This window comes from Gordionus sp. m RMFG-2023, chromosome 1 (assembly GCF_954871325.1).
Source record: "Gordionus sp. m RMFG-2023 chromosome 1, tfGorSpeb1-WG-v2, whole genome shotgun sequence".
Classification (NCBI taxonomy): Eukaryota; Metazoa; Nematomorpha; class Gordioida; order Chordodea; family Parachordodidae; genus Gordionus; species Gordionus sp. m RMFG-2023.
The window spans coordinates 18,758,867-18,769,016 of NC_088775.1; the positions used below are offsets into that span (position 1 = coordinate 18,758,867).

The 10,150-nt window shown below is 30.5% G+C and overlaps 1 protein-coding gene across 2 annotated transcripts; it reads left to right on the forward strand.

Annotated features, from left to right (window-relative positions):
• Window positions 1–5,792: 5,792 nt before the first annotated feature.
• On the forward strand, window positions 5,793–9,685 carry LOC135931560 (DNA replication complex GINS protein SLD5-like). 2 transcript variants are annotated; one of them, XR_010573086.1, is made up of 8 exons: window positions 5,793–5,888; window positions 5,931–6,068; window positions 6,108–6,161; window positions 6,208–6,296; window positions 6,341–6,429; window positions 6,469–6,556; window positions 8,425–8,554; window positions 8,620–9,685. XR_010573086.1 is itself a non-coding variant. In XM_065468781.1 (7 exons), exons 1-7 carry the CDS (start codon window positions 5,823–5,825, stop codon window positions 8,732–8,734), a joined length of 639 nt encoding a protein of 212 aa, XP_065324853.1. In that variant the 5' UTR covers window positions 5,793–5,822; the 3' UTR covers window positions 8,735–9,616. The 2 variants fall into 2 exon arrangements, 1 of the variants encoding a protein (XP_065324853.1); XM_065468781.1 differs by lacking the exon at window positions 8,425–8,554 and having other exon boundaries at window positions 8,620–9,616.
• Window positions 9,686–10,150: the final 465 nt, after the last annotated feature.

Consider the following 10,150-nt stretch of genomic DNA (forward strand, 5'->3'; position numbering starts at 1 on the left):
TTAGTTATTGTGTATGTTCCTCAAGCAATGCTATATCAGCATTTGTGCGAGGTAAGAAGGGCCACGTCGATTGAATAACGCGTGCGATAATTGTTTTTAACGACAAAAATGTTGGTAAGGTTTAGGATGTCGCATCGCAAAGGAATCTAATTTCCTTTCGCGCATAACCTTTTTATATATTTTATGTAAGCTTAAATATTTATTTAATTTTGTTTGATTTTTTAATTCATTTAATGTAAGTAAAAGTTCATAATACTCTTCATCATTATCATGATTATGTTGCTTAGTCATCATAAAATGAGTACCTAATATACCCCTTCCCTTACAACTTTGTAAACGACATTTATAAAAAAATCCTATATTGCGATGATATAAATATTTATTTGAATAGATTAAATTATTATTAATTTTAGATTTTATAAATTTATACGAATAATCTTCAATGCCTATAAAAGATAATTTCCAGATAAAATTAGCAGCATATTTTAAATTTACTTTGGTTGGTTGGAGGGATCATATTATTTGATGCTAAGAATAAAATTTCCAAGTTAATAAGATGGCATATTTTAAATTTACTTTGGTTGGTTGGAGGGATCATATTATTTGATGCTAAGAATAAAATTTCCAAGTTAACAAGATGGCATATTTTAAATTTACTTTGGTTAGTTGGAGGGATCATATTATTTGATGCTAAGAATAAAATTTCCAAGTTAACAAGATGACATATTTTAAATTTACTTTGGTTAGTTGGAGGGATCATATTATTTGATGCTAAGAATAAAATTTCCAAGTTAATAAGATGGCATATTTTAAATTTACTTTGGTTGGTTGGAGGGATCATATTATTTGATGCTAAGAATAAAATTTCCAAGTTAATAAGATGGCATATTTTAAATTTACTTTGGTTGGTTGGAGGGATCATATTATTTGATGCTAAGAATAAAATTTCCAAGTTAACAAGATGGCATATTTTAAATTTACTTTGGTTAGTTGGAGGGATCATATTATTTGATGCTACGAATAAAATTTCCAAGTTAACAAGATGACATATTTTAAATTTACTTTGGTTGGTTAGAGGGATCATATTATTTGATGCTAAGAATAAAATTTCCAAGTTAACAAGATGACATATTTTAAATTTACTTTGGTTAGTTGGAGGGATCATATTATTTGATGCTAAGAATAAAATTTCCAAGTTAATAAGATGGCATATTTTAAATACTTTGGTTGGTTGGAGGGATCATATTATTTGATGCTAAGAATAAAATTTCCAGGTTAACAAGATAGCATATTAGTAATATATTATATAATTTACCTTGGTTGGTTATGGTCTCAAATGTTGCTGGAGAAAATATTTCAGATAAAATTTTAAAATAAAGTTAGAATTATATTTTACTTTGAGTGGCTACTGATATACTATCTACATTTATGGGATCAGCTATAAAATAAATTTTTATAAATTATAAAATTAGAATTATATTTTACTTTGTGTGGCTATAGATTTAACTTGTGTTATTTCTAAGCAGGCAGGAGCTATAATATAATTATTTTATATAAGATTAACAAAAAATATACCTGTACACTGTTTAGATTTTTGGAAGATATTATTTTTAAATATCCCTGCACATGATGGCCTGGTCATAGTAGTAATATAACTATCATATTTTCTAAAATGTGACGGAATCTTAAGGTAATATGCAGGCTTGTTAACCAATCTTTTAAAAACGATCGACTCCCGATCATGATTTTTTCAAAAAAAGAGGATCGAAATCCAGGATCGTCCTTTTTTCTATTTAAATTTCTGAAGGAAATTTCTGACCGATGCAAAATTAACTAATATATGTTATAAATTTATTGTAATTGAAAAATAATATAATATAACCGATGCAAAATTAACTAATATAAAAATAAATTAAATATGGTAGAAATTTATTGTAATTGAATAATAAATATAACAAATATAATGTATTTATTTATAATTAAAATTAGCTTTTAATAATAAATTTTTTTCTAAATTATCATCATTTAAACATCCGCGTCTTTCATTTAGAACATGATTAGCTTTACTAAACAAGCGTTCCATAGGAGCGCTTGATGGCAAAGGTGTATTATAATCAATAAATATTTTTTTAAAATTAATATAAGTAAAATATTCATGGAATCATCATTTGAATAAAAAATATTTTTAACGGAACAAGCATTTTGTACAGTATTTTCCCCAAAAAAAGCATCGATGTCATCCATACATTCATTTGAGGTATCCGCATATGGTTGTTCCTGCATATTTTACAAATGGGCAACTAATCTTTCTTTTACCATCATATTTTGTGGCAGATTAATATAAGGCCAATTAAGTTTAAATTTAGGGTGAATCATGGCTGCCAAAATGTTACTGTCTTCATACAGTGAAGGAAATCTATATTATGGAATGATAATTAATTTATTATTATCGCCGGGGTGGCGGGTAAGATGTACGATTGGAAACACGAGTATGAACAAAGACGCAGGTTCAATCCTGGTAAGGAACAAAAACTTTCAAAGTTTTTCTTCGATGACTGATGTGTAAAGACATATGGTATGATGAATTTCGGAGCTTAGAGATGACACCCCTGTCACCGACAGGCCTGGACAGCCGGGTGCTAAGGATACCTGTCCAATAAACAAAATAATAGAAATAAATAGAAATATGAATATGAAAGCTAGGGCGTTCCCTCCATGCGACGCGCAGGGTGTAGACCTCCATCCTGTGAAAAATAAAGTAAAGGTCAAAGCAAAGAAGACAAGACTGGCAAGTTTGAATATTGGGACGCTTAAAGGTAAGACGAGAGAATTGGCATCAATGTTGAACAAGAGAAAAGTTGATATAGCGTGCATACAAGAGACGAAATGGAAAGGACAGAAGACTTTGATGATTGGAGATGGGTATAAATTGTACTATAATGGACTTGTTAGCAATAGGAACGGTGTCGGCATCATCCTCAGTCAAGATCTAACCTCCTCAGTTGTAGAAGTCAACAGGATCTCTGATAGACTAATGAAGATAAAACTCTGCATTGGTCAATCAATACTACACATCCTTTCAGTATATGCTCCTCAAACGGGTTGCAAGGAAGAGGAGAAAGATGATTTTAGAGCTATCCTTGATGAAGCTGTAATGGAAATCCCTAAGGATGACCTAGTCATAATTGGTGGTGACTTAAATGCGCATGTGGGGAAAGCAAGAGATAGCTACAAAAGGCATCATGGTGGTTTTGGATACGGAGAAAGAAATGATGAAGGAGAGCACGTACTGAAATTTGCGCAAGCCTTCGACCTTGTCTTAACCAACACCTACTATAGGAAAAAAGACAGTCATTTAATAACATATGAAAGTGGTACTAGGAAAACACAGATAGATTAAATGCTAATCTCTCGCAAAAGATTAAAAGATGTAATAGACTGCAAAGTCATCCCAGGAGAAGATATCGCCGCGCAACACAAGCTACTAATCATGGATTTACAAATCTCAAATAAATCCACTCAAAATAAGATAAAACTGGAACCATGCATCAAATGGGGCAAATTAAAAACAATGACAGATGCCTTTGCAATCAATGCAAACATTGAAACAATAGATTCCTCACAAGTCAGTGAAAAAATGTGGAGATACCTTTCATCCAGATTAATAGACACTGCCAAATCGACACTAGGCTTGACAAGAGGAGGCAACAAATCATATAAAGAACTATGGTGGTGGAATGAAGAGGTACGAACCACTATACAGGAGAAAAAAGCTCTTTATAAAATATGGTACAAATCCAAAGACGCAGATGACAAGGCAAGATACAAAAAATCCAAGAGATTAGCTACAAAAGCGGTGGCTAGAGCCAAATCTATGGCATACGATGACATGTACGGATCTACATACCAAAGAAGGGCAAAATAAAATATACAGATTAGCCAAACAGCGAGAAAAGAACTCTAGGGATATAAACGGAGCTCCGAAAGTAATCAAAAATAAAGATGGGAAATTGATAATAAAGGAAAAAGAAATAATGAATAGATGGAAAGAATATTTTCAGGAGCTTCTCAACTTTAATTCCCACATATTGCATCTCGACGAACACTCCCCTTGTCAAAACCTTGTACAACCTATAACAGAACAAGAAATAATCACATGCCTCAAGCATATGAAAAACAACAAAGCTAGGGGTCCAGACGATATTCCAATAGAAAGCCTTAAAGCACTAGGAGATGATGGAATACATCTCCTCACAAATCTGTACAATAAAATACTTGGAAATGAAGAGGTTCCCCAAAAATGGAGGCAGAGCTATCTAGTTCCTATCTTCAAAAATAAAGGGTATCCACTAATGTCACACTGTCTAAAACTATACGAAAAAATAATAGAAAAAAGATTGAGAGATATAATCGAAATAGGAGAGACACAGTTTGGCTTTATGCCTGGAAGATCAACAACCGATGCTATCCATGCAATTAGGCAAATGAGTGAAAAATACAGGGAAAAGAACAAAAAACTACACATGGTCTTTCTCGATCTAGAAAAGGCCTTCGATAGAATCCCAAGAAAACTTATCTGGTGGGCGCTACGCCACAAAAAAGTTCCCGAAAAATATTTAAGAATAATACAGGATGTGTATATGGGACATACAACAATGGTCCGTAGCACAACAGGTACTTCAGCAGGCTTCACAATAGCCGAAGGAGTTCATCAAGGGTCGGCTCTCAGCCCACTTCTCTTCATTACAGTAAATGTATTAGCACAGTCTATACCTCAAACAGTCCCGTGGAATATGATATTTGCAGATGATATTGTGATACTTGCCGAATCCAAGGATGAAATGAAAGAAAGGTTATTGAGTTGGATAAATATCCTAGAAAAGCACGGACTAAAAGTAAATAGAGAAAAGACTGAGTATATGGTTATAGGAGGAGATGAAACAGAGAGTATTGATATAAATGAATGATGGCAGATATCCGCAATTGAAAGCTGCAAATATTTGGGCTCCACTATACAAACAAACGGCACAATAGAAAAAGAGATAAAGAGTAAGATTAATCAAGGGTGGTTAAAGTGGAGATCTTTATCTGGAGTGCTATTTGACAAAAGAATCCCACACAAATTAAAGGGAAAAATTTACAGTTCCATAGTACAACCAACTATTCTATATGGTTCGGAAACATGGCCAACCAAAGAATCAGACGAGAGAAGTCTACAAACTATGGAGATGAGAATGCTGAGGATGATTGCTGGGGTAACAAGAAAGGATAAGGTGCGCAGTACAAGAATACTAAATAGTTTAAAGGTAGTGCCCATTAAGACTTAGTTAATGGTAAACAGACTTAGGTGGTATGGGCACACAATGAGAAGGCCTATGAACTACATAGGAAATAAAGTTGAAAGTTTGGAAGTGATGGGCAAACGTAAAAGAGGAAGGCCAAAACTTCAATGGGGCCATAAAGTTAGAGCCAATATAAAGAAGTATAAAATAGATAAAAGAGATTGTATGAATAACATAAAGTGGAGAGAGATGTTGAAGGAGCTTACCATCAGAAAAGGTGAAAGCTAAAAGAGGAAAAAAAAAAAATTAATTTATTATTAATAAGTGTTCATTTTATTCATATTTATAAAGTAAAAGTATATATTGAGCAATCAGCTTGTTAAATTGAGCATACAAATTTTAAGCTTAAGCAAAATTTAGCAAAAAGTCATGCGAAAAAATCCCTAATTATGGCTGAAAAATAGTAAAGGCGGTACGATACTTTATTTATTTATTTTTCGCTATTCTGATTTTCGCTGTTTCGTACCTAAATCCTTATTTATGGGTGATTATCAACAGGATGATAGCGATAAAAAGGCAAAAAATTTAATAGACAAATTGAATAAAGTATTATAAACAATATTTGCCAACAATTTAATTTATATTTAGGTTTGGATTGATGAAACGTTTTCACCAGATATATTAATCAATAAAATGGGTTTAATACATGACGTAATGAAAAAAATAAAACAATCAGAGAATTCACAAGATAGTAATGAAGTTGTAGCATCAATACAAAAACTTGAGGTTTAAATTAACGTTAATTTGTTTATATATAGTTTATAGGTTGAAAGATTTAAGTATATTTTAAGTCGTTATGTATTTACAAGATTAAATAAAGTATTTTTATGGATTGGTACATAACAAATATTTGTTTCTTATAAAGATAGAATTATATTCCCTATATATCATGACCTATAAAGATGATAGTTACATTAATAAATTAACAAATGATGAATATATTTACTGTGCTGAGTAAAATTTAAGTTATATATAACAAATTTAATCTTTGTTTTAAGATATTACGAAAATTTAAAAACACATTTATTTGAAAATGCTCTTAAAAATATGCCATTCAATATGCAAAGTATTGATTACAATAAAATAGGTAAACATTCAAATATTTATCCACCAAAATTTCTTATAGGACATAGACCCAACCTTGAACATTATGTATTTATGAAAGCAAATGAAGATATTATAAATGAACACTCTATATTAGATCAAAGCTTAAGGTTTATCATTTATTAAACATTTATATTTTATAATAGTGATTTTTTGTCTTAAAATAAATATAATAACATTTTTGTTTTTAATATAAATAAAATTGTTTTGTTTTTAGATAGGCTCTGATCCAAGAATGAATCTGATTTAATTCTTTTTAAACCTAAACTCATTCTTTCAGATTTGTTAATATATTTTATGTATAAAAAATGAGATTATAATGATTATACTGTCAAAGATCTGCTCTATCCATATTTATGGTCTGCTTGCCAGGCTGGCTGTGACGATTGTTCAAATTTTTAGGGACAGGTTGGGCAACCTGAAATAATACTATTTGAGAGGTGTAACAGTGTGGATAAGGACTTGCGAATCCTATGGTTTGGGAGGATCCTAATGATTTTAGAAAATCTAATGTTCCTACCCCTTCCCCAATGTTATTCTTTTTACACAATTATTTTAAAGTTTTTTGTTACAACAATATTTGATAAGGGCTCAATATCTGATAATAAAGAAAATAATATTAATATAAAAATCAGAGATCTGCAGAGGTACCATTTATATGGCCCGGCACGGCTTGCATTTTTTTTAATATTTCGGATCAGCCCAAATTTTTAAAAAAAAATTTTCAGGCCCAGCCCAGATTTAAAAAAAAATATATTTTGTTTATTTTTGATTTTTATAACTAATAATGGCGATTATAAATATTTGGTTTTAAAATATACAGCACAGCCCGAATAATTTAAAAAAAAATATTTTCAGGCCAGGCCCGGGTATATTTAAAAAATTAAAATACAGCCAGGGTTTAGGGCTGGGCCTGCAGGTCTCTGATAAAAATCAAAGACCTATAGTTTTGGCCTGGGTATATGGGTTAATCCATATTTTATTTTAAAAATATACTTACCAAGCTGGGCCAGGTCTAAAAAATTTTTTTAAATACCTGGGCCAGGCCATTTATACCAAATATTTTAAATCACCATAATTATATATAAAAATTAAAAATAAATGTTATATATATAAAAAAATCTGGGAGATGCCTGAGAATTTTTTTTTAGGCTGGGCCTGAAAATATAATATAAAACCTGCACCAGGCCGAACATTTATTTTTTTAAAAAAAATCCATGTGCTGTGCAAATAGTACCTCTGCAGTGTTGTTAAATGGCTCGATTTCAGCTTGTTTTTTAAAAACGAATATTGCCTAAGCCTCGAGATTTTGCTAATATATGTTCAAACCTCTACCATCTATGAGCATATCTTAGGCTCGCATAATATCTTTCTGTATAAAATATAGAGTTCACCTTTTTGTCAAATTTAACTCTATAACAACATTATGCAGCAATTTAAGTACAGATTACCCACACATTTTCAATCTAGTTTAAAAATGATAGGTGGTTAAATCCTTCTTACTATAATGAATAAGTATTAGGCAATAAATAACACTAAATAAATGAGAAAACTACTTTAAATAGGATGTTATTCTTTTAATTATCATTGATTCAAATATAGATGTTTGTTTAGAATTTTTGAGAAGCAAATTTATAATATTAGTGTGAAAGTTTAATAAATTCACCAAAGATGTTTAATAAATTTGGGGGGCTGGGCGGATGAATAATTTATATTTTGGGTCAGACTTTTATGAACAAATGAAAAAAAAATCGATTGGGAGTGAGCTAGGCAGGATTTTTTTAAAAAATTTATGGCTGGGCTGAGATTGAAAATCTAGGTCGGGTGCAGATCGCTAGTATATACTACTAGTTTGGTAATTCATTTAGTGGTGTTCATTTGTAGGAGTCATCTATAGCTTTATTTTATTGTTTGCATTTCAACTAATTGTCTCTTTAACATTATATTAATCTCATTTAACCGACGCACAAACCACAAGATGGCGCTACAGCTGACTCATATGTATGGACACTTTTAAAAGCCATTTAATGAATGAATTGTCAATCTAGTAATATATAGACATTTGCAAAAGGCTCGATTGGGCCGTCGCGATACTTCAGCTCACGCTCGTAAGAGACATTTTTTTGTATATTGAAATGCCTTTTGATAATTTTATTATTATTTTTCACTATAGTGATACTTCTCTCATGTTGGAGCAACCGGAATATATGAGCAAAGATTCACAATATATAATTAAATTTAAAGCAATATTGGACTCATTGGGTGATGAGAAAATTACCTTATTATGATGAGATGACAATGACACCAATCCCTCATAATATTATTTATATAAAATACATTTATTTATTTATCGATTATATCGCGTATAACTTAACCCATGTTGTTAAAATTTGAAGGTGAGTAGCGACCGAGTTATTTAAATATTTTATAGGAAAAATCAGTAATAAATAGCTAAGTCGTTACTCATATTTGCCACAATTTGAAAATATATTGGACATTATTCTTATATTAATAAAATTATTTTATGTTGGTATGTTGTTAATTTTTTTTGCCGATGATATTACCTAAAAGCCTAGGGATGTAAATTTCATGGGAAACTATATTTCGGGGAAACTACGAAAAAAAACGGGAATATTTTTTTATAATAATTTACAGGTCAATATTTATTTTTTTCCTGAAAATATATAGATTATTGTTACATGTTCGCTTAATTTGTTGTAATTCATTGTATATTTAAATACTTCTTAAATATTTCGCTTATTCAATTTGTTGTAATTGTATATTTAAATATGTTCATATTATCTTTTTATTCAATGAAATTAACATGTATATAAATACATCTCAAGGCGATTAAATATATATATTTTCATTTTCTTTTACCACTTGCTTTTTTTTGTATAACCATATTATAAAAAAAGACATTACATCAACGTCAATATTCTAATAATATATTCAATAAAGACTATCATTTTTCTTCGATTGAATTTAATAAAGTGTCTTTTTTCTGTCTAATTTTTATCCTGTGCGACCATCCTAATAACCATTCTAGATTAAATCTTCAAGCCTATAATTTCTCTTTTTTGTTTTTATCATGGTGGAGGATAGGAATCATATCAAAATCAAAGTTCTACTAAAAACATTGGATCTGAAATTTGTAGCCGAAAATATTGTTGATGAGGCAACTAAGAAATACAAACTTTTTGAAACAATTGACAAAGATATGGCTGTTAGTATTATGGACAACATAGATAACTTATCGTATCAACAGATGAAAGATTTAATACAAAAAAAAGTTGAAAAAAACAAGATTACGCGCATATTTGAATTATTCAATACAAAACCGGACAGACTTGAGTCTTCCAGAGAGTATCTCGATAGACTGAAAGGGTATGGTTCAGGGCTCAATCTTGAATTTTTGTCGGTGCAATTTATGTTGAATTGTCATAATGAAAAGCTAAAAACAAGGTTGATCGAAGAAAATACTACAGAGCTTAATATTATAGAGGGCATTGTTGTCAAATTTCAATCGTTGGAGATTAATAATAATAAAACATATATAGAGAAAGATTCTTGGAGAAGAGAGGATAGAGCCGATTGGCAAGGCTATTCGTCTTGGAAAGAGAACAAGCAGGATTTTAAGGCCACCACCAACAACAACAATTTCAAAAAACAAGAAATGATACAAACGCCATATAATTTGAGGC